Genomic DNA, 27,745 nt, shown 5'->3' with positions numbered 1-27,745 from the left:
AGTTCCGTCACAAGGTGCGTTTTGAAGGTATGGAACTCCCACCATCCCGATCTTCATCTACCAGCGACTGCAAATCCCTTTGTCTCCCTCACCTGGATGCCCCTGAAGCCCCCCCGACTCCTGACAGTGTCGACTGTGGTTCCGAGGCTTCTTGGCATCCTCTGTCCAGCAGCCCGTGCAGTCTAGCTGACACTGCGGGTCTTGGTTTAGGTCTGACCTTAACCTTGGGGGTGGTAGCAGGAGGTCAGGCCTGGAGAGAACGAGCAGAAACCGAGGCCACTCTTCGAAGGGTTTTGCCAGCCTTTGACGCATTGCTGCTGCAGCTGGACAGGGTCAACCAAGCCACCGAGGAACTGTACCGCACTGAGTGCCGGCTGGAGAAAGTCCAGAGGAAGACTCGGAAAAGGAGCCATGGAGTACGTCACAGCGGTGGCCAGGACTCTGCAGGACAGAGGAGAACGAACGGGTCACGCAGACGCCCCCACTCGGTAGAGGTGTGTCCCCGCAAGGTTGAGAAAGATGGAAACATGGACAAGGCTCGCCCCAAGAGTGAGAAAAGTTCTCACAAAACGGACCGAGGATCCCGCAAGAGTGATACCAGTGGACACCAGATAAGTCCTCAAGAGGTCATGTTACCAAAGGATTCAAGTCTTCAAAGGACAGATATGGGTCCACTATTAACTTCTGATAAGGTGGAAGCACATGTCCGTAAGACTGAACCAAATCCTCCCAAGGTAGATTCAAGTCCCATCAAGGTAGAGGAAAGTGTCGTCAAGATAGAAGCAAGTGCCAGTGTAGTAGGTGCAAGTGCAAGTTTAGCGGAAGCGAGGTCCCACAAGACTGCCAAAGGTTCTCATAAGGCTGCTTCAAGCCGGAAGAAGGTTAATCCAATCATTCCAAGAGATGCTGAGACTGTTGGCTGTGCCAGCAAACCAGTTCTTTCTCAAACACAGACCCCCACTCCAATCACTGCCCCTTCTACGGCCCCAAGTTCTGCTATCGCAACCCCAGTCCCGGTCCCTCGAGCCCTTGAATGGAACCCACCTAGTTATACAGAGGACCTCCCATCCAGCCTTTTCCAACATCCAGCGCACACCACCACCATGCCCACACGCAAACGTAAGCACAAACCCCCACCTCTGAAAAACAAGATCCATCCCAACACAGACAGGCCTATCTCAGGACACGCCAAACCTTAAGGACCAGAAGGTTCCACTTCCTGGTCTTTTGGAAGGAAGACTGTTAGATTGAAGTCAGGTAAAGAGACAATAAACAGTGACTCTTCTATAAGTTGGGGGTTCACGGTTATCTGTGACAGTAAGGTAGGGCCTCGGTGACAGCGGGTTTTGTTGCCAGTCCTTCGAGAACAATAGAAAGAAAGAGAAAAAAAAGAGCAGCTTAAACGTGGAAAGAAGGGAATCAGAAATGTATCGCAACTTCATGATCAGTTTTTCCCAGAGCAGTGCAGTTTGGCCAAGTCAAAATGCTGCACGTTTAGCGTGCATTAGCATTAGCAATAAGGTGCTGGTCACCCTTTAGATTTTGCCTCACAAGTCCCCACCCTTCCTTCACCTTCAATGACCTCAACCAGCCCATGGCCCTGGTGGTCACAAAGGGTTGACTCGACAAGAGCACACCTCGTGCTGTCTTAGCAACAACCTCGCAGGAAGTGATGTAGTGCAAGCCTGTCACAAAATGGCGGATTCGTAGTGAGTTACGTTTTTGAGTTACGTTTGGTGCCATGTATTATATATAAAGTAATGTTTTGTATAAGTAATGTTCGAGTAATAATTTTCGATGTATCAAAGAAGGAAGCTACACACACACACACCCACACACACCCACGTCCACGCACACTAACATATCAGCATTAAGCACATAGAGCTTTGCTTGCAGGTACTTATGCATAATGCACGTCTTTTAGTTCTACTCGTACGTGTCACACACAGGCAAACGGCATTAAATCAAACACTTCTTGAATTCACAAGCACACTTCTGTACAGGTCATGAGGCTGCTAGCATGCTAGTATCTATACTAGCAAGCCTCGTTATTCACAAAAAGAAAGCTCGTGTTCGAGTTTAAATTGGAGCAAGCAGTTGGAAGGAACTCTAAGGGAAAGAGTAAGAGTCGAGAGTAAGAAAGAAACATTACAGAGTAGCAAAGAATGAAAGACGGATCCGTTGTTTCGGCCTTCGGGAGCGGAAAACCAAGAGAAACGGAAAAAAAAACACGGCAAGAATAAGAAGTGATTAAAGAGGGAAACCAGTCCAAACATCCTCCACGTTGTAAATAGCGAGAACAAACAAAATAAAATAAATAAAAGAGGCGCTAATGTGTTATTAATTGTAACGTTTGTTACCGTTTTGCTTTATTGTTGCTTTTGAATAACGGTTTTAATTTTATTTAAAAAGCACCTTGTATTGATGTATGTACATGATTGCTTCGGAAAGTGAATGTGAGTGCTGTTGTTTTTTTTTGTTGTTGTTGTTTGTTTGTTTATGAATTTAAATAAGCTTGGTACGAAATTGAATAAGAGATAGCTTCCAGAACATTACTCTGCATTTTGATTCGCTTGGTACTCATTTAAGCATCGAGAGATTTATTGTGATTTTTTAAATTTTTTTTTTAATAAATAAAAGTACTTTTATACCTAGCACTTTATTTCATACGTAAAAGGTCTTTCACGCTACGGCGTATTTAATAATTCGCTTGTAACGTAATGTTTCCCCATCTATATCTCTTTCCAGAACCGTCCTCGAGTTATTTTACATCAGGAAACAGTTCTGCTTGGTGTTCTTGCTACGTTTTCTAGAACATACAGTCCCCTCCGAAACTATTGGAATGGCAAGGTCAATTCCCTTTCTTTTTTCTTTACACCCATAGATGACTATTCTCCCATAGACATCTCTCAGATCTTCGTGTTGGTTTTTCCTTTTTTTAAAACAACAAACGCAGTCTTCACCGGTGGAACTGAAGGCTAAAACCACGAGTAGATGTTCAGAGGTGTTTACTGTTTAGTCCGTCACCGTCTTCCGATATTTCTGCTTGCCCCAAAATTGGATGGTCCGATACAAAAGGTTCTATGTTTTAGGTTGTTTAACGCGTCTAGACAGAAATACCAGGAAATAAAAGCTGAAATCATAAACTCTCGTCTCATGTCCATCTTCTGATCTCAAACTTGGCCAGAATTGACCTTGACGTTCCAATAGTTTTGGCTTGGGCAGTAATCATACTTTACCCATAAATGTGTTGTTTACCACGGTGATGCTCAGGGACCCTTTAAACAATCAAAACCAGTATAATGCTCAGTGTTGTTGTATTTTTTTTTAATATATGTCACGTTCTTGTTTGTCTCCTGTTGGACATGAAGGTTTAATAGTAAAAGTATTTCGACTAAAACCCTAAAGCCATAACCACGTTTTACGAGCAGCGCAGAACAGTTAGTTCGAGTTTAGACTTCGACACCGCTTATTGCATACTTTTAACTTCCTCCCCGTCTACAGATAGCGTGTGTTTGTACATATCGGTGTCCTGATGTAAATACTGATTAAGGAACCTCCATTCGCAACTTATTTTTTGCTTCAACCTGCACTGAAGATTTATTTTTTACCCAATAGATACAGTGTTTTAATTAACCCCCCCCCCCCCCCCCCCCCCTCCTCCACCCCCCTCCTCCTTTGGTTCGACACTAAATGAAGTTTGGGGCAGTAAATATTTAAGATTAAAATGATTTCACGTTTGAAGTGCCAAAGTCAGTTTGCATGCTAAAATGTGTGTGTGTGTGTGTGTGTGTGTGTGTGTGTGTGTTCGTGTTAATGAATTTTGCTCGTGGCAACACTCGTGGCTGCGTTTTTGTTGTAGTATTTTATCGTGCAGTTGTATTCTGTCTGTAGCACTTCGGCTAAAATGCTTTTGCACTTGACAAAGTCAAATAAAGAGTTTGACAGCTCAACGTGGTCCTTTTTTCTTGGTCCATACGTCTCAGTGGGGTCACCGAGTGGGGTCGATTTCGGTAAACAGTACAATCCAACATTAAAACTTATATTTAAAGTTATTGCAACTATGAGCTCGTTTAAACCATGAGACTTAAAAGTTTCCACTGGGTTTTAAGCAATAACTCAAAAATCCGGTTCGTCTATAAATAACTTAAGAACATCTACAACAGAGGTACGATACCGCTACCGTTATAAAGTGTTCTTATTGCTTTTATACGGAGATCTCTCCAACGTTTCACGCATCTATGGGCGCAGCCGCCTTTTCTTTCTTTTCTTTTTTTTAAAGGGAATAAACGCCCGACTCTTCTATCGTATTTCAGCGAGAACGCGTGCAAGCGTGTTTGACACGCTGCATTAAACTTATTATTTTAAATTATGAACCAAAAACACATTCCTCGTGTCGCAATATATTTTTATTCAACACATAAGCCCGTACATGCGTACACACACATCTTAGTTGACACTTCAGCAAATCAATCAATTCTCTCACACACACACACACACACCTCTAATACATGGACGAATAAATAGAATAAAAAGCCGTATCACAGTTTTTAATATCAGCTCTACCGCCTGGTGTTTAGAGTCTCGGGTAAAGTTCAGCGCTAGTATCATGCACGGTTATGAGGTTTTTCTTCATTTTATTTAATTTAAACAGCCTCTCATTGCATTCGAGTTCACAACGTGGTGTTCCACATTAACCGAGGTTCGTGTAGTACAGGCTGAAATTTGCAGGTCCTCTAATAAGTGAGCAAATAAATAGAAGAATAAAACACCACATCATGGGTTTTAATATCAACCGCATGGTGTTCAGCGTCTCGGGTAAAGTTCAGCACTAAAATTCTACTCGTACATGAAACCTGAGGGTTTTATTTTTTTTTTTGGGGGGGGGGGGGGGGGGGGGGGGGAGGTTGTTTTAAATTGAATCAAGTCCTAAAACAGGCTCCTGATATTACAACGGATTTCGGCGCATTAACTGAAGTTCACGTAGTTGGCGGCGGCGATCTTCACTAGAACGCTGTCCGCACTTAATGCTGAACGTGTACGGGGTTGAGCCACCTCGCTCTCACTCACTCACACATTTCATACGTACCTGTGCACACACAGGGGCAAGGCATCCATTATTATAGCAGCGCACAAAACCATTTCAATCAATGTTTGTTAACAGGCTCTTTCAGAGTCCACGGGTTCTTCTGTTTAGAGCAGGTAAAAGACTAAAGCATGCAGAAACGCAGCTGGAAATCACCGAAATAACGCAACACGTCTAATCAAGTATGGAGAGGGAGAGAAAAGAAAAAAAAAAGAAAAGAAAAAAAAAGGAAACATTGTGATAAACATCGTGAACGTGCTTGAGGGGAAGTTAGCGAACGTTTTGTCAAGCAGCGAGAAAGCAGAACTTGCGGGTGGGCATGTGCTCAGAACAAGCACGGGGGGTGTGGGGTTTTTTTTTTTTTAAATGTTAAAATAAAAAAATTAAATAAAAACAAACAAAAAAAAAAAGTGTGTTTTGTCCAAAAAAAAAGTGTAAGTTAAGTAAATCAAGCCACCCTTCATACAGGGGAGCACATGGTGGCTGTTAAATGAATTTCTGAAATGGAAAATTTCATGACAAACGATAAAAGAATACTAGTTAGGGTTTTGGGCGGAAGGGTAAAGGTCAAAAGGTCACGCCTAAACAAAATCGGTGAAGTCGTCGACCGTGGAAACGAGCCGCTTCCTCTGTCCGGAGTCCGTGTTGGGGGCGGGGCCTGAAGTCTGGTGGGTGGGTTTGTTCTGCATGGGGGCGTGGCTCTGAGTGAGCGAGATTCCAGGGGTGGGCCGGGACTGGATCTCCTCTTGAGCCTGAAATCATACCATCAACTTGCTCATTTTTCCTTAAGGATGTATTACAAGACATCGAAAACAAACAAAAACAAACAAACAAACAAACAAACAAACAAACTCTAATTGTCCAAGTCTTACCCGTATTCTGATCCTCTTGATGTGTCTGAGTCGAGCGAGCCATTTTGAAGCGTAGGCGTCGGACGGATTCGCTCGGTACTGGTGCACCAGTGACGCCATCTTCAGGCCAGAAGGAAACAAGCAAAAACAAAGTGTCATTTATTTATTTATATTTACTGTCTGATAAAACACTTAGCAGCTCCGCGGTAGCGAGCTACGTTTCTTCTAGTCGTTACCTCGCTTATGCTTGGTATCCGTGCTTTGCAGTTGCCTAGCAACGGTACTCCGAGCGGAAGACACTCAGACAGCGTTAGCTAACTAGCTAAAAAATATTGTGGTAAAGAAATGTAACACAAATAACAAATAAAGTCTAACGTGCGTGTAGTGTAGCTTAGTGGCTAGTCAGATAGGCCCTGTTGGGGGGAGAAAATGGTTGTAATGGTTTTAATGGGAATTGCATCGGTTTTAATGGAAACCATAATGGTCCCTACTGGAAATTTGGTGCCTTCTGATGTTCTGTGGCATGTCATGTCTAGTGGATATCATTCAGGACCAATAATGGTAATGGTTTTAATGGTTAGCTGATGGTTTGTAATGGTATTTGTAGTGGAAACCATTAGAATTTCTGTATTAGAATATCATTAGGATGTAATATACAGATGTTCTAAAAGAAAATCATCATGTTAATGCACGTTAGGGCAGGAATGAAGGAAGAACTCACGTTAGCGTGCAGAGCCATCTGTCTCACCAGCAGAGGAAGGTTCCGGTCAGATACGATCTTCGCTACCGTGGTGTCGACCAACCCCTCGAGGTCTGACGGAGAAGCGAGAGGGAGGCGAAGCGGAAATGTTACTTAGAGCGACACCGACACACAGAACTACAACCTGGACCTGCGCTTCTTTGTCAGTAGGTACACTGGACCAGTACCAAAGGTTCCGGCTGTAGGGTGTTTTTTTTTTTTTTTTGTACGTGTGCGCGCGCACTTGTGATGAACGTGAGTAGGGGCGGGGCTAGCTAACTAACATCATACAAACCGCAAAACAATAAAATACAAAGACCATTTTATAAATCAATTAATTAATCGACTAATTAAATCAGCGCCGGTGCGGTTTGAGGTCATCAATAGCAAGTTTGTGCAAAATTAAATATTTAAATTTCTCAACAAAGTACCAGATCAAGCAGAATACAGCATGGGCTGATTTGATCTGCAGACCAGTAATATTTTTATATTTATTTTCTGACGATACAGACTTCACAGCGGCCTTTCATTATGTTTCGTTTAACACACACGTCCATTTTAAATCAAAACAATAAAAATAATAATAATAAAAATAATAATAATAATAATAATAAATTATTATTATTATTATTATTATTATTATTATTATTATTATTATTTCCTCCTCATGGTACAGATTTTTATCGTTAATTTCCCAGATTTCATTTTTTTTGTAATTAATTAGTGTTATTTTTTTGTGTTTGTTTTTCTTCACTAAATGAATTAAAAGGTTTTATCGTGAACTCTTACGTTAAATGTAAAAATGCTGCTGACTCAGAACCTGATGGACAAGGGAACATTAACCAGAAGACCAAGTTCAGCTGCTTCCTGCTTGTGCCAGTGCTTTGGGCTGATGTTTTTCTTTCTTTCTTTTCCTTTTTGTACTGCACATTCAAATCCAAATGAACCTCTGCTGAAATCTCCACACGACGGCTCGGGAACAAACGCGTCTGCACTCTCCTTTCACGGAACAAACTCCGGTTTCTTTTGAAAAAGCAGATTTATGAAAATCGACCGCCTGCGAAATTGCTGTAATTTGCTTCATTTTTCACTTCGGAAGAACAAAAGGTCGGCGACGGACTCGCTCGCGCTCCCTGAAAGCCTCTGCGTGGCGCTTCGCACGGACCCGCGAGTGGAGATGTACTCACCTCGCCGACACTGCAGCGTGACCAGGTTACTCTCGTAGTCCAGAGGCTTTATGACCACCTCGACAAAGTTAAACTGGCCCTGGAAACACACACACACACACACACCCCATCAGATAAACATCGGAATGTTTCCCGTGGGCAACTCACATTCACGATTCCTCTAACGACAATCTAACGATGTCTCTGGTTTTATGGATCTCGCATTCATCTAGAGGTGGAGCGATAGCGGATGATACCGGTACCGGTGACCGAGTCGGGCGGTACCTACCTGCCGATGACCGATCCGTCAGCCGGAAGTTTTTAAATATCGATACAGAATGAGAACGCAACACTCGAAGTAAAACGTTACTGAACTTTAGCACAAGAATAAACAGTACTGACCGCACCGTGGAAGTGTACGTCAATATTAAAGTAAAATAAAATCGAAATTAAAAAAAAGATACAATGTGAACTCAAATGTAACGCTACAAATATCAAAGAAATAGAGAGCAAACCAAAATGAATAAAAAACAAAACACAAAAAAAAAAAAAAAAAAAAAAAAAAAAAAAAAAAAAAAAAAAAAGGAGGCCGCTCTGGTGCTGTATAATGACAGGAAGCTGTTCTCTGAACCCATGGTGCGCTCACGTTAAAAGACGGGATGGTCGATGGTCCGATATTAAATTTCTGTAGGACGATTGGGTTTACACCACACCACTGTTGAGTTCTGGATTCTGATTGGTCCGAAGGCATATGATCGTGTGTAACAGGAGCGGCTCGGACTGTAGTTCAGCTGTCTGATAATAATATTGACATGGTCAGAGTAGGTTTATTGAACATTTAAGGACGGAGTTCCCGCTGTGAGAGTCTCTCCCTCTCTTCCCCTAACTTCACACAGAGAGAGAGAGAGAGAGAGAGAGAGAGAGAGAGAGAGAGAGAGAGAGAGAGAGAGAGAGAGAGAGAGAGAGAGAGAGAGAGAGAGAGAGAGAGAGACTGTTTATAGCTGCATACCCGGGTGAGAACAGGACGTAACTTGTTCCACGGATGTTCCGCGGACATTCCACAACATGAAATGTAACTATAAACGGATAAAACGAACGAGGTGGTGTTCTTTAATAAACAACCAACGTGCTGTTGTTGGAAGATAATCAAGTCAGAGAGCTTTCCCTCTCGAACGTGAACACAGGCTCAGAGTGAACGCCACGTGCAGATCATTAGAAATCGGGACACGTGTAAGACGTCGCTCACCTTAATAGTCCCGAGTTTGTACTCCTCGCCCGAGTCGTTATAAACCACCACCACGAAGTCGTTCCCGATGTGCCGCTTCTTATTGCAGCAGCTCTTATCGCTCTCTCTGTTGGGCATCAGCGTGGCGATGTGGAAAATCGCTGAAGGAGAGGACAAGCCACAAATAAAGGAAATCACGTTAATTTCTCGCTTTTATTTCTTTATTTTTAGAAACCTGACTAACACTAATCCACCATCTCCAGCAGTGTGTAACTCATCACTTATAATCAACATGGCCGACCTTCTCAGAGGAGACTCGATGACCAGCCTGTTCTTCTACATTCAGATCCTCAAACCCTCGTTTCTACATACGCACACACACACACAAATCCAACCCAATATGTCCCCCCCCCCCCCCCCCCCCCCCCCACCTTGCATGATGTCATCGTGCCAGCAGTAGGTGAACTCGCCGTCGTCGGCGTAGCGTCCGTGATCCAGTCCTCCCAGGAAGATCTGGTCCGGATCGCAGTCCTTCAGGTGGATGAGCTTCCCGAGACCAGTCAGGAAACGGGCGTAACGGTTCGAACCGTACTCGTTCGACAGGATCGCCACCTCGTTATTCGCCTACAGTGGAAAAATAAACAAACAAAAACAAAATTCCCCATTACCACTTGTTGGCTGGTGTTGACGTTTACGGCACCCTATGGATGTTCTGTCGAAGGTGTAAAAAACAAAAACAAAACACATTTACAATTACAATCCATAACATGGAACACTCCACACCTGGGGTTTATGATCTTACCTGTCCAGGCCCGACAAACACCACTCCTATCTTATGAGTGTCGTACGGCGGCATCTGATCCAGCACTTTCACCGCTCGGTCGATCAGCTGTCGGGGGAGAAGCTTTCGTTAAACCTCTCGCGTGGGGACACAACCGGCCGAGAGTGGCGTTCCGACCGCGTCGCGCGTTTCTATTTACTCAGAAATAGCGGACCAGTACAGACAGGGTGCAGTGCGACGCGGAACTCACCTCTGATTTGGGCAGGAGGAGGGGCTTGTTGGCCTCGTTGCCGAAAAAGGGCGAATGGTAGAGCTGGAGGAACACGAAACTGGAGAGACGGACAGGAAACAGGAAGAGCTTAGGAGGAGGTCATTCACATCATCAAAACACCAAGACCATGATTAAACACTGTAAAGACTTAAAAAGACGACTGGAAAAACCCGGGGGTGGGGCTGGGGGGCGGGGGCTTAAGCTTGAAGGTGAAGTAGATTATGAACTCTTTCATCGGACAACCTGTCCAACATTCAGCTCGAAACATCCGGGAGGCTATTCGGAGAAAAGGCGCTCGGCGGTCACGACGGCGTACGTCACGCCACCGCTGCGGGATCGACACTCGGGGGTTTTAATCAGGCGAGACGCAGGCTTTGCCTCGGATATTAATAACGGTGCCCCCTTCCGCTCCTCCGAGTTAAGATTCTGAGAACGAGCCGGCCGGAATCGTGATCTACAGCGTGAAAAGTAATGCTGACGGATGAAGGCAATTCTAGAAAATCCGCTTAGCGGGAAAAAGGCTTCGAGATATCCGAGGAAATGGCATGTTAACGCTGGTAATAAGGACAAAACGAAGCGTTCACGCCGTAACGCTCGCACCCTTACGAAATAAAAACACCACAACGTTAACTTTTCCTTCTGCGCATATGGGTGTGACATCGTGTGATCCTGCAACCCGGTCAGAAACAAACAGAACCGCAAGCCCCGCCCACAAGTACCAATATTTTGAGAAGGTACCAAAAATCGTACAACTGGAACACAGTTTCATTTTGGAAGGGGGGGGGGGGGGGCAGGAAAATAAATCAAATAAATAATCATTTTAAAAAAGCACAATTCTCATTTTCTGGTACTTTCTTCAGTGCAAAAAAAAAAAGAAAAGAAAAACAAAAGGCCTTGAATTTTTGCACACACAAATTCCGACATCCACCTCAATTTGATTTCATAACCGTATTTCGCCAAGAACACTCTCCCGGCGCGTCTTACCTCGGACTGAGTCCGGAGCTCTTCTCGGCATTACACACACCTCCTCGGTTGTGGTAGGCGTCTCGGTCAGACCTCCTCTCTCTCCGTGATGAGGGAGCAGATACGGAGATGGTGTGTCCACGAGGCCTGTGTCCGCTAGGTGAGAGGGAGCCTGGCTGGGCGCTCGGGAACTCCAGCTTCATCCTGGACGCCGAGGAAGACGTGGATACGCTGGCGGCAACGCTCTGAAGTCCTGCCGATCCGACACTCTCCGCTTCTCCTAGGGTGTCTCGCTCAGCTGAACCCTGAGCTGGCACGCTCTTTCCCTCAACTGGGCTCCTAGACCTGGGCAGCTCTCCTGCTCCGGCCCCTGAACCCGTGGCTCGAGCAAAGGCCTCAGGCAGGGTCTGGAGTTCTGGGGAGGAGCTGGATTTGTTCAAAGTCTGTGAGTGAGAGAAGGGCAAGTCGGAGTCTGGTGCTCCAGGAGTGGAGAAGGTCAAGGGAGGCTGGTCGATTGGGATGCCTCCCTCGCTCACCTCCTCGAGGGTCGACTTGTCGTCATCCTGACTGGAGGTCGAGGAGGACTGCAGAAAAAATGGTGAGGAACGACAAAGGCCTCATTAGCAGTCAAGCAGCGTCTTGTCTGAATTCAGACTCATTCAGTGCCTGCTTTACATTTCATATACAAACCATTTTGATGTGACAGAAGCAATATTTATCTTTCTTTAAAAAAAAAAATATATAATCAAATTAACAGTTGCAGGAGTCAGGAGTTACTTCTGTGGTACTTTATTTAAACGAAAGCCACACCGCTTGATGACTCTGGTGTCCTCCATGAAGGCTTTCTATGAATTAAAGTTGACTGGAGAGTAATCAGTCTGAATTCGGATCCGGCTGACAGAAATGAGAGTGTCATTTCCCGTCAATATCCCCATTTACACCTGGTGCCTTGTATCCGAGATCTGATTGCTGTATTGCATGTACTATGCAAATGATATTAACATTTGACAGCCGATGTCTTCCGATGTCCTATGGGGTTCCTGGTTTCTAATTGGCCACATCAAAATGTGATGCTAATGCAAAGCAATTTTTATTGCAAACCCAATTCTCACTCGGTTTAGTCACTGCCAATTCTCACCTCATTATCCCAGTCTTCCTCAACCCGTCAATAGCGGGAAATCAAAGAGGTCGAAGCGAGGAGGGCGAATGCTTGCAAATACTTCTCCCGAGCCACGTAAAACCACCTGCTGCTTCTATTCGAAGCGTCACTCACGGCTCGGAATCACCTGAACCGATCGTACCCCTTATTAACGCTCCCTCGTTCGGCTGTTAAACTCCGCCCACTTGCTTTTTAGATCCCGCCCACCGCACGGTCACTCACCCTGCTGAGCATAGTGTTGGAAGGCTTGAACATCTCGGGGCTCATGAAAATAGGCTCCGAGGACGTGGTCTCCAGTTCCATCTGCGGCGACTCCGGGTCTGAATCTGGCGCCTTGCCCCGCCCACCTTCCTCCAACACTACCACCGTGTCTGTAGGAACGGGCGGAGTCAAAAAGAAAAGACAAGATGGGCTTAAGAAAGGATGAGTGTTTATGTGAAGGCCAAACCAAAGCAGCAGACAGAAAGAGACAGAAATATTAAACACCGGTGCTACACACAAACAAGCAAGTTTCCTCAACAGTGCACACGAGATCCCTTATCAAGAGTCTGATAGTTCTAGCAAAACAGGCTGGGAATTAGACAAGATTAGACGAGTTTAAATCCAAGAAAAAATAATAATAAAAATCACACACATACACCAGGTCGTGGATGAGCAATAGGAGGGTTGAGACCGGTTTCTTCTTTCCAAAACATGCCTTTTAAAACATATCTGCTACAAATATATACACGGTGTCCATATACATCTTTTTAATTCAAGCAGCAGACGTCAAGACCAGACCTCGGATGTGTTTTTTGTTGTTTTTTTAGCTGAAATATAACGGCCAGAAGAGCTGTGTAGCTTAAGGGCAGAAATTTGTGCCCTGATGTCAGGAAAGACATGATAAATAAACTGTAGAAGAAACTTTTCTTCACTGGCCACATCTGAGCGTATGGATATGGATTATATTAAAAGGTCTGAGCTCGAGCGGTGCTTTTCAAGTCACGCTCTCCAACGACTGGCATGGACTGTTGGGTGAAGTGAAGGTGAGGAAATGAGGATCCCAGTCCCATGGGTGTTTCTCAATACAAAGTTCTTGTTTGTTCCCGTCTACACGCGCAAGCCCATCTTTCGGTTCCGGGTCCGAAGAACTGAAAGCCGGGATTCGACTTGCTAGGTGTTCTGGAGATTTGGATGGACGGACGTCCATCTATCCACCCATTTTCCGTAACGCTTATCCTACGCAGGGTCGCTGGGAGCCTGTCCAAGGGAACTCTGGGCACGAAGCGGGGTACACCCTGGACGGGGTGCCGATTCTGACGCTCACCCATTCACACACTATGGACAAATTTGGACACGCCAATCAGCCTACAGCACATGTCTTTGGACTGGGGGAGGAAACCGGAGAACCCGGAGGGAACCCCTGAAGCACTGGGAGAACATGCGAACTCCATGCACACAGGGCAGAGGCGGGATTCGAACCCCCGACCCGGGAGGTGTGAGGCGGACCAACTGATCACTAAGCCGATTTAGTATCTAGTGATTTATTTACCTCCGGCTTTGTGTTCTCCGCGCTCGGGCCTTTTTTTGTGATTTCCACACACGCTCGTTGAGGATCGTTTTGACCGACGAACGTTTAATTACGTGCAGTATAAAACTAAAAAGTATCAATTTAAACAAACCGCCTACGGAAAGCTAGACCCCTTCACCATCCGAAGAACCCTTGAGGAACATCCTTTAAGAACGTAACGGCTAGCCGAGGTATCTAGCAAGCGGTGATCTCCTGTGACTTTACACGGCGAAGGCTCGCATCGTCACGTGACACGCCTCGTGAAGCTGAGCGGTAAAGTCTTGGTCGATGAGAACGTTCTTCTCCTGAACGTCGAGTCCGTTCCGGTATTGAGAAACAGCCGATGACACCCGATTACACTTTCGGTCCTATTGGTTAATGGGACACCAGATCTGATTGGTTGGATTGTGTTTTTTTTCCCCCCGTAACAGTGCTCTCTCATTAAGTAGGGTTAATAGCAAGAAGATCTTTAAAAAAAAAAAATAATAATAATAATAAAAAAAAAAAAAAAATACAAGCACTCATAATGAAGTTACAGGTAAGATATACCTGCCCAGGATATACTCCTATGTAACCTGTCTGGCTGATCAGAGGAGGAGCAGAGAGAGCAGAGAGAACCCACTGTAGCGACACATCCAACAAGAACAAGTCAACTTCAAAAATAAATAAATAAATAAATAAATGAATGAATGAATGACTAAAATTCAAACAGAGCATCCATAAAAAAAAAAAAATTAAAAAGGAGATGCATGAGATGATGCGTACACAAACTGGGATGAAAGCGCATTTTTAAAATAAAGGCACAAGACAACGTAGACACTGAGTGAGAAAACAGACAGCAGCTGACGTGTGTGTGTGTGTGTGTGTGTGTGTGTATATTCTTTACAGTCTCTGTATGTACGGGGTTTTTGAGAAGGATCACACACACAGATGGCGTCTGCGTTTAAACATCTGGATAAGAGTGAGATTAGGGCCGGGCGATACATCGATATAGCATCGTTATGGTGATAAACGATTACGCGATACATTTTTCTGAGATATCGTCGGTAATGTGGCAATTTATTTTTTTATAATTATAAACTAAATGGTAATCAAACGGATACCTTTGATCTGACGTTATTGTTTTTTTTAAATCCGTCTTTCTAGGCATTACAGAAAAGTTATCAAACTTTTCTAAAATGTCCGATTTTAAAGTTCTCTCACACTCGAAACTCAGGAAAGGTCTACTGAAATGAGACTGTTGGTGACTGCTTAACATCTGGTTAGAAAATCATTTACAGCACTCCGGTTTAGAGACAACACCTGGAACAAATTTAATCTGCAGTTAATTCTTTTTAAACAATATTTATTCCGGTTTGTAAGATGGCTTTTTTTTGGTTGGTGTCAATAACCCCGGCGGTGAGAGAGGTGTGTATGATGTGCACCCTCACCTGTATTGGAGCGCTGGATGAGGCTGGGTTTGTTATGACGCTGGGGGGCGTCAGTAGGGGCGGAGGACGCCGGAGGAGCGTCAGTCTGAGGTTCTCGTACCCCGTCCATGGCCATGAGCACGCTGGAAAGCTCCTGCAGGGGCATGTTTCCCAGCTCAGAAGAGAACGGACTCGGTGGGTTCTCCAGACACATCAGCCAGCTGGTGTTTCCTACACACACACACACACACACACACACACACACACACACACACACACACACAATACAAACCAGCAATTCAGAAACCAAACAGTCAGTTGATTTCATTTATATCACTTTTAACAATAGACCGCACCACAATCCAGCTTTAGAGAAATCCGGATATAAAACTTAAACGTGAATGTCTCTAACGAGCGAGCCAGAGGCACACGAGGTATGAGGCGATCCGAGGAAGAACCCTCGAGAGGAACCAGACTCACCTGTGTGACCGCTTCTATAACCGCATACTATAAAGTCAAGCAGTGCCTAGTGCCTTAAAAGGAACTCGAGTATCGGCAACATTCGAGTTTTAACTTTGAAGTTTTAACATTTTAGCAGGTTTTAGGCCAATTGCAGGCCTCGCCTACCGAAGTCTAAAAGGAGAAACAGAAAAATCACGCTAACAATAATATAGCTCCATTTGGCGCAAAAGCAAAACTAACTAGCTACATGAATAAACAAACACTGGACACTAAACCTGCCTTGGCTGATCAACCATACGTGGGATAAAAGGGAAAACTTTAGCTCGAAGGTTTAGATGTCACACCTCATTTCAGAGACGCATGAGCATGTCCAAACACTTAATTGGCCTTTATCGAGGCTAATTAAGACAGACCCTCAGGCTTTTTTTTTCCCTCCCCTCGACAGCCATGCTTTGGGTTTGCAATTAAAATCATCATGTCATGTAAGTGGCGGTCTAAATTTATCCCCGACACTGGGGAATAAGATCAAGGATCTAGAAGGAGCGCCTGCCCTTCCACATTAGCACACATTTTAGGGTAAGTGGGTTATGAATTCGGATGTTCCCGTGCCGCTCATTTTGGGCTATTATTGTTAGCTTGGCCACATGGAGAAATATCTAAAGGATCAGATTAAACGAGGAGCATCCAGGAACGTTTGATTTATTTTTGGGGTCACACCGGCTTGATACCGGACTCGCCTGTACCTGGGACTCGTCGTGGGATTTGTACTCGAGACTTGATGCAGGTCCTCGTACTTGGGGCTTGACTTGGGACTCGTTTCATCTGTTCTGGAGGCTCGATCTGGTATTTGTCTAACTATACGTGGCGTTTGATGTGGACTTTCTGGCTGTATTTGTGGCTTGATTCAGTTTGCACTCTGGGACTTTCTCCATGTGCCTGGAACGTAACTTTAGATTTCTTTACTAGGAGCTTGACTTGGGATTAAAGGACTTGTTATTAATATTAATAATAATAATAATAATAATAATAATAATAATAATAATAATAGAGACAAGACTGAGGAGGGAATGCAAATTTACTGCACACGCACAGTTTTTTTAATCGACTTCACCATTAAGTCAGGAGAAACCAGACGCTGTGAACTTGAATCACACACACAGCTGTTAGTCACATGATAACACATTCATACTGGAGAGAGACAATACCACAGAAATGCTCGGTCAGTCATACAGAAAGAGAAACACATGCACCCACACCACACACACACACACACACACACACACACACACACACACACACACACATCTGTATGTAGCAGAATATACAAGGAGAATACAGAGAGGGTACTCCTGTGAAAAAGTACAGTGTGTGTGGAGGTCGAACTCTGGAAAAATACAAATCTCTCACACAGACAGCCAGAGGAATATAAAGAAAAAACATGAAGGGAGAGAGAGCAGGAAGAAAAACAAAAGAAGAGAAAGGAAAGTGCTAGGAGACAGACAGATGGGTGTGGTGGGCCAAACAAAAGGAAGTGTTCATCTGCATTTATTTTGTGTGTAACTTTAAAGAGAGAGACAGCGTATGAGAGAGAGACTGCGGTGGACAAAATGTGTGACAGAAGTCAGAGATGAAAGAACTTTTGGGGTGGGGTGGGGGGGTGGGGTGTCAGGTATAAGGAAATTGAAATTTGCTGAAAAGATGAACAGGAACGACTCTGATGTGTCTGAGGAGGAGAAGTGTCATTCGAACGGTCTTAAAGGGATTTAAATTCACAGCATGACGGTTTAGTAATAACTGCCAATGTTGGCCAGCTTTCGTAACCTGCAGCGCTCTGCAGCGCTCGCTCTGCAGCGCTCTGCAACGCTCTGCAACGCTCGCTCTGCAGGTTAAGGTTACAGAAGTAAGAAAACACTCGGTGTGATGCGTTATTTCCTACAATGGAAAGTCATAGCTTTACCTCGAACTGTTAAAAAGCACTGATACTGGAGACTCCTTCCATAAATCAGCAAGCAAACCCCTAATAAGGACATTTGCTCCAAGACACACACACACACCAAAGCATGCCGTTTCTCACCTGATGGTCTGCGTATATAGATCTGAGCCCAGCCCTGCGTGAGCATGGGAACGAACTCGGCCAGGCCGCTCTTGTCCCGGAGGGGCGGAGCCGCGTGTGAGGACGAAGAGGAGGAGCACTGCGGGAGCTCGTCATCCCCCCGAGGACAGTTCAGACCCTCCAGAGGAGTACCGAACTCCCCCTCAGAGGGAGAGACCAGGGGACTGAGACTCTGCACCGCTCCCGCACGCAGGGCATGACCGCCTGAGAGCACACGTATACAAACACATACAGAGAGAGAGAGAGAGAGAGAGAGAGAGAGAGAGAGAGAGAGAGAGAGAGAGAGAGAGAGAGAGAGAAAGAGGAAGTGTTACTTCACAACCCAACACATCTTTAATCCACTTTCAGATCTGAACCACCTTTAAATGAGCAGCAGTAAGCAGATGTCATTGTGTGTGTGTGTGTGTGTGTGTGTGTTAGTTACCAGACATAGAGCGGACTCTGATGCGTGTAGCTCGGCTCAGCTGCTGGCTGGACTGAGACTCCAGTTTGGCGGGAGCTTCCTTCGTTTGTCTAGTGTGTAGAGTCGGGTCTGACCTGCAGGGTACATCACACACACACCACAGTGTGTAAACTCTCTCTGTGTGTGTGTGTGTGTGTGTGTGTGTGTGTGTGTGTGTGTGTTAGTTACCGGGTCATCTCTCCTCCTCCGGGTCTCTCTGTCGTGTCGAGGCCCAGTAAGGTCTGGGTACGTGAACCGCCACTGGTCGTTATGGTAACCAGCTTGTTACCCACCAGCCAGGTCATGCTGGGGCCACCAGCCAATAGGAACTCAGCGATAGGAGACCTGCAGACACATCAGGAGACAATAGGAGACTCTGCAGCCATTGCGCCCCCCACCACACACACACACACACACACACACACACACACACACACACACACCTCTTGGGCAGTGCGGAGAAGTTAGAGAAGACATAACGGGCCATCATGTCCAGGCAGGTCTCTGTGAGCTCCAGGTGAACCGTCTTCAGCGTGTCGTCCGCCTGCATCACGGCGTTCTCGTCCGCGGAGCCCAGACTGCACGTCGTAGTGGACGTCTGCATCCTTCTCTCACACACACACACACACACACACACACACACAGGTCAAAGGCGAAACGTTAATTCAGCCCAAAGCTCTGATTCAACACAAGCTGAAATCTGAAAGCGTATTTAAGCCGAGTCCTGCTTCCTCTGGAGCCGATTTACACTTCAGTTCAAATTTATATTTCTAAACCTCGTTCTCATGATTTCAGCCAGCACTGGATCAGACTTTTAATCAGCGAATGCGCACACACACACACACACACACACACACACACACACACACACACACACACACACACACACACACACACCGAGCTTGACTAAAACCGCACACTAGTGATGGGTGACATCATGATACACAACCCTGGATAATAATTTTATAAAACATGATTATATAAGAAATTATGATTAAAATCTCTGCAGAACAAACGCAGCCACAACGAGACCCGGCATCAGTTTAAATGCTAACGCAACAGTAACGCTGTACATGTTACGCTGAAGGGTAACGTCATTAGGACTAAAATCGTACTTGATAATAATAACCATTTAAAAACAATCTCCAAAATAAATAAATAAATAAATGAACAATCAGGAACTTTGCTACTGCTACAACCATATCTGTAAACAGAGTCAGGTGATCACTCAGTCCGTCCCGGAGGTCGCGGAGTTCTCTTTTAGGATCGTCGTGGCCGAAAAATGCTCGATTTCTCTGCGGCTTTTTTCAAAATTTGCGCTGCGACTTGCAGAATCTTTTGCCCGGAATCGTTCTTTCACAGCGACGCCTGCTGGCAAACGAGAGCTCGAGCTTTTAGCTACTCGACACACGCGGATCGGAGATGACGCCACGTGAGGCGTCTCGGCCCGAACCTGCGGGGAATCTGTGGCGATTCTGAAAATAAATCAATCAATCAATCAATCAATCAATCAATCTTTTGAAAAATCAGACGTTCCTCCGAACACTGCGGAGTTTATTCGATTCTGCGAGTCCTGCAGGGAACGATTCCAGTAATTTAACTAGCTGAAACGTACACGTCATAGTAACGGTTAACTTCAAAAATAATAATAATCATAATAAATCAAACCCCGGGTGTAGATTCTAGCCAATCATATCGGACAATTGGGAAACGCCGATGTTTGTTCTGCAGAGACGCGGTACTTTACTTCGGAGGTTTTGTAAAGATGATCATTTAGGTGAAATGAATTACATTAGCATCTTTTGGCTTAAAAACTTTTTGCCCATCTCTAGATCACCCACCATTACCACACACACACACACACACACACACACACACACACACACTCCATGCCCTCTACAACAGTTCATCAAATATTACAACTACACACTCACACCCACGAAAGCTGGGACATGATCTATGAGAAAGCGAAACTGCAAGAAGGAGCGCGATTTTTTTTTTTTTTTTACGATTCTCTGGAAAATAAATAAATAAATAAATAAATAAATAAATAAATAAATAAAATAAATAAATCAAGGCCTTTTTCCTCAAGTTCTGAAGCTCATCACATACCAGGAATCACATCTCTACGTCGCGATAACTGACTAGCCTCGTCATGCTAGCTTTATTTTATTCCATTTTACACAAATGACCATGCGCTGTGTCCAGAAATCAGTTCCGTCTTACGTTTAAAAAAAATTTTTTTTAAAAAGTATCTAACAAACTTTACTATACAAATCATTTCTAATATACAGTCTCAAGCTCCGCCTTCAATCTTTAGGCCACGCCTCCTCCCTGCATCCGATGCCGGTGCGGAGCGACGCCTGCTTTTAGGTCCGAGACGTCCTTTCGTTCACGTTTAGAGAGCGCGGTGTTGTACGGCGTCACAAAATTTAAGTCCGCTCCAAAATTATTGGCACCCATGGTAAAGTTGGGTTAAAAAACTTTAAAACCTACAGTTTTCCCAACAACCCAGCAGAGTTGCTTTTGAAAATAAACCCTAAAAATAAAATTTTTTAAAAAATTCTGTTCGGTGATGCGTTTAATCTACGGTCTACGGAATACATTTTTCAAACGTGTAAAGCTTTTAACCTTGACGATATCAATATCCTAATAACCCTAGTGACATCTAGCGGAAACTTACCGTAACGAAGCTAGACGTGACGCTTCAGCTAAACACGTACCGAGTCCCAGCTTTCGTTTATTCATTTAAAAACACCACACATCACACTGTGTGGACCGAGCAGCCATCACTTCTTTTCATTCCTGCTTCGGAAACTTCAAAACGCGGCAAGTTTTTCCAGGAGTTTTACAATGTTAGAAAGAAAATGTCCCCCCCTCCCCACCCCACGATTACAAACCCGTCTCCTCATCCTGCCCACGACCTCCAGCTGGCACTCGCACTCTTTTTTTTTTTCCCCCCTGACAAAGGAACAATCGAAAGCGTTTGCTCCAGGGAGTCCATGATAGCTGCTCGGCCTCGGCGATCCTCCCCTAATGGATCTCAACAATCTAGCGGGCGCTCGTCCTCACGCCGTAATTGTCATCGTTTGCTCGTGACAATAACAAAAACAGATAATGTTTCACCGCCCGGCCGCTTGCCGAATAAAGCGTAAACAATTTCACCGTGTGCCGAGAGGCACCTGAAGAAACATAATAACAATAATAATAATAATAATAATAATAATAATAATAATAAATATCTCCTCTGTCACAGGCCTAGAAAGTGGATTCGATTATTTCTATTTTTTGGCAGCGGCACGATTATGATGGTCTTTGTGTTAGTGCATGAAAAGAGCATTCTTGCAACACAAATAAACACAAAGACCAGCCTCCCAATATAGATTCAGAAATCCGGGGGGAAATAAAAAATAAATAAATAAATAAATAAATAAATGAATGAATGAATACCTCGCATACAATACCTGTATGGAGCAGCAATCCCAATTCTGACACACACACACACACTTAAAAATAAAGGTGCCAAAAAAAGGCAACACAAACATGTGTTGTGAAGATCACTCTGATAGAACCCTGCTCTTTAAATAAAACGTGACCCTCACTCACACCTGGTCATCATCCCATTGACTCAGTGAAAACTGAGATGGAGGAACGGGATAGAATTCCTCCAAGCCGACGTGCAGGACTGATCAACAGTTACCGCAAACGTTCAGTTACAGTTACTGCTGCACGAGGCGGTCACACCAGATACTGAAAGCAAAAGGTGCACATACTTTTGCCACTCCCAGATATGTAATGTCAGACCATATTTATTAGGACTTGTGTGGAAAAAAATAAAAAATAAAAAAAAAATAAATAGGTACAATTAATATTCTTGCAAATTTTTTTTTTTTATTTATTTTTTTTTTAAAAAGTCATAAGGTACCAGTTGACCTATGATAAGGGCGAGGTGTGATTTCTACCCCCGGGTAAGATTCAGGGGCAGATACAGGCTGACTGTGGGTCAGGGGCAAAAAATTTAGGGCACCCATTAGGGCACTTTCACAGTGTGTTATTTATTTATTTATTTGTTTATTTATTTATTTATTTATTTATTTGACTACAAGGACACCAGGAGGGGCAGCCACTGCCACTAACTTTGGCCTGATGCCACACTGCCCCCTACTGTCAGTCATACTTACATGCTCTTACTCTAGAACACGGTCTGGAGGCCGGTTATGGATCTAAACACATCATTTATTCCTTCGTTTGATGGAAAACTAAGCAGCTGTGACGAGAGAATGAAATTTAAGACGGAGCGGCTGGTGAAACATTTTCTGTCAAGTCTGCCTCAGACTCAGAGATCACCCCGTAATCAATCAAACAAACACCCGTATAGCAAAATGAACCGACATGGTCATGATGTTGAATCTGCTTTGATTAGAAAAGTAAACAAACACCACCACCACAAAAAAAAAAAAAAAAAACCCTAAATGATAAAATGAACACCAGGCACTTTACCTTGCTCAGAGAACAGAACATGTGCTTTATGGCAGTGGAAAAAGGTTTCGTATGGAATCAGTGAGAGAAGAAAAAATAAAACGAGCCAGAGACAGGCAGCAGGCATAGCGGCGTGGATTATTATTATTATTATTATTATTATTATTATTATTATTATTATTATTGATAATAAACGAGCTCTCCCCGTGTGTCAGGCAGGAAGTGCACGGCTTTTCAACCCAGCAATCATTACTCAGTGTGAAGCCAGTCATTCTGGATGTTCTTTGTTTTTTTTGTGTGTGTGTGTGTGTGTGTGTGTGTGTGTGTGTGTGTGTGTGTTTTTGTGCATGGCTGTCAGTCAGTGAAATGCCCCGCCCACCATTCGCTGTGCATGCCTCCTGTGTGCGGCCGACCCGGTTCGTACGTTCGTCGGTTAACCAGAACGAAAATCGCACACCCAAAAACACACACAGGCAAATAATACAGACGCACAAAACAAGCAAAGATCAAAAAGAGGTGAAAAAAAAACAACAAAAATACAAACAGTGTTAGAGCCAACAGGAAGCCACGTCAGTGTAAATCCTTATTCAGCACATGCAGTGAATAAGTAAATAAAACAAGAAGGAAATGACAAACAAAGCCTCCTCCAACATGCATCAATCCCACCCCATGATAGTCAACCACAGTAACCGTATCCCACGGCAGCGACCCCTGACCCTCATTCCATTCCCAGCCTCTCCCACAACCCAAAAAGAACTCATTCACAAAGGATGTAAGGCAGCAAAGAACTGATTTTCTGTATAAAAAAAATAAATAATGAGAGAAGATTTTGTTTGTTTACGGTGATTACCCAGAATGCTCTACCTGCGCACCGCATGCTCGGAAACGCTGATGCTTCGGGAACGGAAGGCGTCCATGGCTGACAGATCTTTCAGCTCTTTAACGGGGGAGTTAGCGCTCTGGCTCTGCTTCGCCACTTTGGCAGTTCTCAGACTGCCACAAGGGGCGTGGCCACAGTTTTCAGGAAGGGGGCGGGGGGACGGGGGAAGGGGCAGCGGCGAGGGCAGGTGCGGGAAAGGTTGAATCGGATCGGCCGATTTATTTGGGGCACGTCCGAACGGTCCACAACGAGGTCAAGGTCAAAAGGTGGAGAAGGTGGTGGCAGCCAATCAAAGGACAGGGACCAGCGGCGTCGGTGACCCCCGAAACCACACCCACCACGCAGCCCAATCAGAGCAGGGGGAGGAGCCAAACAAGGAAGTAAACAGGGAAACAATAAGAAAAAAAAAATAAATGTAACTTGGTCAGCAGCACAGACTAAACAAAGGAGACAGGAAGTGTGTAGAAAGAGTAAAGAAAACTAGAAAGAGAGAGAGAGAGAGAGAGAGAGAGAGAGAGAGAGAGAGAGAGAGAGAGAACACAAAAGAAACACACAACAGAGAATAACTTTCTTTTAACAAAAAAAAAAAAAAAAACACAAACCCAAAAGGAATCTATTAACAGAACACAGAAATCTATAAAGGGAAGAGAGGCAGATTCAGCAGCGATCATTATTTTGAAAATCAACAGTACAGCACAACAGAAAATCACAGTGAGAGTCGTGTTCAGAGGGGTGTGTGTGTGTGTGTGTGTGTGTGTGTGTGTGTGTCTTTGAAGAAGAAACAGAGATGCAGCAAATTAAAAACACATGAATCATCAGGAAGTGCGAGTAAGCTGTGGAGTTGGAACAAAGGAGATCCAGCCTTCTGTCTCACCTTCTGTCTCACCTTCTGTCTCACCTTCTGTCTCACCTTCTGTCTCACCTCTCTACAGAGAGCTACAGTTTGTTTCTCTTACGTTGCTTTTGTTTTTCTTTTAAAAAAAAAAAATCTATATTGCTGATAGTCTTATTACAATTGCATGTATTTAAAAAAAATTGTTACCCAACAATTTGTTGTCCGTCCAACATTCAGTTTATACAATATTTGGTCCTAAACTGTCCGTTTACCCAACTCAAACCAAAATTCCATTTTCCGTCTGTCTGCCCAACATTCAGCTCCAGAAGCTGTCCGTGAGCTGATCTGTCCGCCCGAAAGGTCCAAACGTTTTCTACACTGGGTCACTGATCTTTTGATCGGCTCCCCCGGCTCTACATTAGATCGCTAGCTCTGAAGCGCCGAGCGATCTCCCAGCTACGCGGAACGCCGGAAAGGCCTTTCGCTCCTCTCGTTCCATCTCCACAAGCAACAGACAAACAGAAAAACACAGGAAGAGGACCAACGGAAAATAAACCACAGCGATGGAGAGGACAACCTGGGTGATGTCAGGACGACAGGATCTGTCAGGGTTACCGTTACCGATGACTAAATCAGTATGGGTTGCTATGGTTACTGGGAAATTGAGACTGTGCTGTGTAAGAGAAGATGCTATGATGGAGACGGCTGGTGTTTAAAGTGTTAGCGGGAACGTTTTACAGCTGCGTGGCTGAGGGACGAGGGAAGAGAGAGACGACTCGGGAAGGAAAAACGTTTAAGAGGGGAGACGGAGAGCTGCACATTTAACGCTTCGCAAAGCGGACTTCCATCGTAACGCAGTGTCGCACGGGGCGGACCGGAGTGGACGTTAAGCTTCACCGGATTGGTCAAGGATTTATTCAAAAGCATTTGACTGACAGCCATCGGGACCAATCGTAACACGGGGATGAGGACCAGGTGGGCGTGGTTACAGAGGCTACATCACTCGTTTGTAAAAACCACGACTAAGATCGACGTGATCATGGCTGAGACTTGAGTATATACACATGCTGTGTATTCCAGACTTTACATCACACCACAGAGAGCAAGAGAGAATTTTTTTATTTTTCTGCGAATACCTGGCAACCGGAATTTTTTTTTTTTATTTTTATTTTTTTTTTTTTTAAGATTCATGTATTACTTATTTAAACACTTTGCGACATGGCCAAGGGAAGTGCTCATTTCTGATTGGCTGGAAGGTTACAGAAAAATGAATCCACAGCGATACAGCGTGATGATGCGGAGTTACAGCTACCGCCCCTCTTACACCCCAGCGAACCGTCAACCAATTTTAAAAAATTATTTATTCATTTTATTTATTATTTAAAAAAAAAAAAAAAAAGTCATTGTATCTTTTATCCATTTATTGCTACGTTTAATTTGAATGTTGCGGAACGTCCACGAGTTACCGTGTCAAAACCCTAACGTCACAACAACTTCACCTCTGACCTTTACGCTGGAGACTCCTTCCATAAATGTTAAATAAACTTCTTACAGAAAACCTTTCCTAAAATCCGTTTCCGCGACACGTCTGCCGTACAAGTCCCTGCCAGCGAGCCGTTACTATAGAGACGAGAACGCGTTACAACGGGAACGAGTGCCAGAGCAACACCTTCGGACCAATCGGAATCCAGAGTTCAACAGCGCGAACAAACGAACGAAGACGACGTCAGAGTCCGGAATACACAGCGACTGTGACTGTGTGTGTGTGTGTGTGTGTGTGTGTGTGTGTGTGTGTGTGTGTGTTGATGTTTGGAGTAGACAGACTGAGAAACAAAGAAGAGTACAAGAGAGAAAAAGAAAAGGAGAGAGAGAGAATCCGGAGATAATGGAGAGAATGCATCTCAGACAGATGAGTACGTAAAGAAAACAAAACAATGATCTGCTGTAATTAAATGAGACAACAACAACAACAACAACGACATCATAACGGTCATCTCAGTCAGTCGTCATCCTTACCATCATCCCAGACGCTAAGGACACTTAACTACAGGAAAGAAAACTTGTATACAATGTGTGTTATTGACAGAGTGTGTACAGCATGAGCACGTGTGTGTGTACCTCTTTGGCCTCTCGTTCAGACTGGTGCTGCGCGCCCGGAAGCTGCTCTGCTCGTGTGAGTCATCGAATGGGAGCAGAGCATTCGACCGGAGACCCTGTGTGTGTGTGGGAGAGAGAGGGAGAGAGTCCATATAAAATGTTTAAATCTACATATAAACAAACAATCAGTGATATCTACAAGAAACATATCATCATCATCATCATCACACACTTTGGTGATGTACTGCACAAAGTCTTTCCTGAAGGGCATCCTGCAGCGGATGAACCACATGGCGATCACATGATGGGCGAGAGACACGATGTACTGATTAAACCTACATACACACACAGAGAGAGAGAGAGAGAGAGAGAGAGAGAGAGAGAGAGAGAACGACACAAGGAAAGACAGACAGAAAGGGGTTTATGATTACTGACTGTACTCCATCTATTGCTGTACACAAAGAACTGGCACCCCATCCATAACTGTTTGTTCATTCTCAGTACAGCAGTGACACTGACATGATCGTGTGTGTGTGTGTGTGTAGGAGTGCTAGGGGTGTGTGTTTGTTCCAGGTGAGGTGGGACTCACTTAGAGGGGTTTGTGTAGGGCAGCGAGATGGCAAACACACTGACGTACTGCTCGGCTACGAAGTTAGCGTACAGGTGAGGCAACCTGACCAGGGCTAGAGAGCGAGAGAGAGACACACACACACACACACACACACACACACACACACACACACACACACACACACACACACACACACACACACACACACACACACACACACACACAGAGAGAGAGGGAGAGAGAGACTGATTCATATAAACTGATTTTGAAAGATCTTTCTGCACACACAGGGTCCTGTGTGACTCATCACTCACTGGACAGGAACTCGAGCATGGGCGGTGCCATGGCGACGGTTGCCGAGATGTGGGTGAGCTTGACGATGAGAGCGGGCAGCAGTTTGATCATGATGTCGGGCATCTCCACCGTACACATGGTCAGAGCAACCACACACTGCTTAGCACAGCGGTAGATCAGCCCCGTCTCCAAACACTGCACCAGCTCCCTCTGAGAGAGAGAGAGAGAGAGAGAGAGAGAGAGAGAGAGAGAGAGAGAGAGAGAGAGAGAGAGATTTTAAAAAATTAATAAAAAGTGGCATAAAGCTGTTTTTAATCAGATCACTGCGCATGGAGGACAGAGTGAATATGAGTGAATAAATAAGCTAGAATTA

The 27,745-nt window shown here is 44.6% G+C and overlaps 2 protein-coding genes across 7 annotated transcripts in view; one reads left to right on the top strand and one right to left on the bottom strand.

The window, feature by feature from the left end:
* pkd1a (polycystic kidney disease 1a) overlaps positions 1–3,953 on the top strand; it is an 87,149-nt gene extending 83,196 nt beyond the window's left edge. For all 4 annotated transcript variants that reach the window (XM_053675977.1, XM_053675976.1, XM_053675978.1 and 1 more), the window contains one exon: positions 3–3,953. In XM_053675977.1, coding sequence (XP_053531952.1) covers positions 3–1,199 — 1,197 coding nt within the window. In that variant the 3' untranslated portion in view covers positions 1,200–3,953. The remainder of the gene's footprint in view (positions 1–2) is intronic.
* Positions 3,954–4,889: 936 nt separating this feature from the next.
* The window catches only part of tsc2 (TSC complex subunit 2), a 32,619-nt gene continuing 9,763 nt past the window's right edge, over positions 4,890–27,745 (bottom strand). The window contains exons 22-42 of one of the 3 annotated variants that reach the window (XM_017457290.3): positions 27,393–27,582; positions 27,097–27,190; positions 26,740–26,842; positions 26,529–26,623; positions 23,560–23,688; positions 18,660–18,821; positions 18,406–18,561; positions 18,199–18,311; positions 17,736–17,978; positions 15,221–15,430; positions 14,340–14,411; positions 12,464–12,612; positions 11,104–11,666; positions 10,099–10,177; positions 9,870–9,956; positions 9,499–9,691; positions 9,089–9,228; positions 7,864–7,942; positions 6,659–6,750; positions 5,959–6,057; positions 4,890–5,838 (exon numbers count right to left, since the gene is read on the bottom strand). In XM_017457290.3, the coding sequence (XP_017312779.1) occupies positions 5,668–5,838; positions 5,959–6,057; positions 6,659–6,750; positions 7,864–7,942; positions 9,089–9,228; positions 9,499–9,691; positions 9,870–9,956; positions 10,099–10,177; positions 11,104–11,666; positions 12,464–12,612; positions 14,340–14,411; positions 15,221–15,430; positions 17,736–17,978; positions 18,199–18,311; positions 18,406–18,561; positions 18,660–18,821; positions 23,560–23,688; positions 26,529–26,623; positions 26,740–26,842; positions 27,097–27,190; positions 27,393–27,582 (3,219 nt within the window). In that variant the 3' untranslated portion in view covers positions 4,890–5,667. The remainder of the gene's footprint in view (positions 5,839–5,958; positions 6,058–6,658; positions 6,751–7,863; positions 7,943–9,088; positions 9,229–9,498; positions 9,692–9,869; positions 9,957–10,098; positions 10,178–11,103; positions 11,667–12,463; positions 12,613–14,339; positions 14,412–15,220; positions 15,431–17,735; positions 17,979–18,198; positions 18,312–18,405; positions 18,562–18,659; positions 18,822–23,559; positions 23,689–26,528; positions 26,624–26,739; positions 26,843–27,096; positions 27,191–27,392; positions 27,583–27,745) is intronic. The other 2 variants (XM_017457287.3, XM_053675980.1) reach the window with 2 other exon arrangements.

Source organism: Ictalurus punctatus, chromosome 26 (assembly GCF_001660625.3).
Source record: "Ictalurus punctatus breed USDA103 chromosome 26, Coco_2.0, whole genome shotgun sequence".
NCBI lineage: Eukaryota > Metazoa > Chordata > Actinopteri > Siluriformes > Ictaluridae > Ictalurus > Ictalurus punctatus.
The sequence above is the reverse complement of the archived record's forward strand: the minus strand, read 5'-3'. Positions and strand labels throughout refer to the sequence as shown.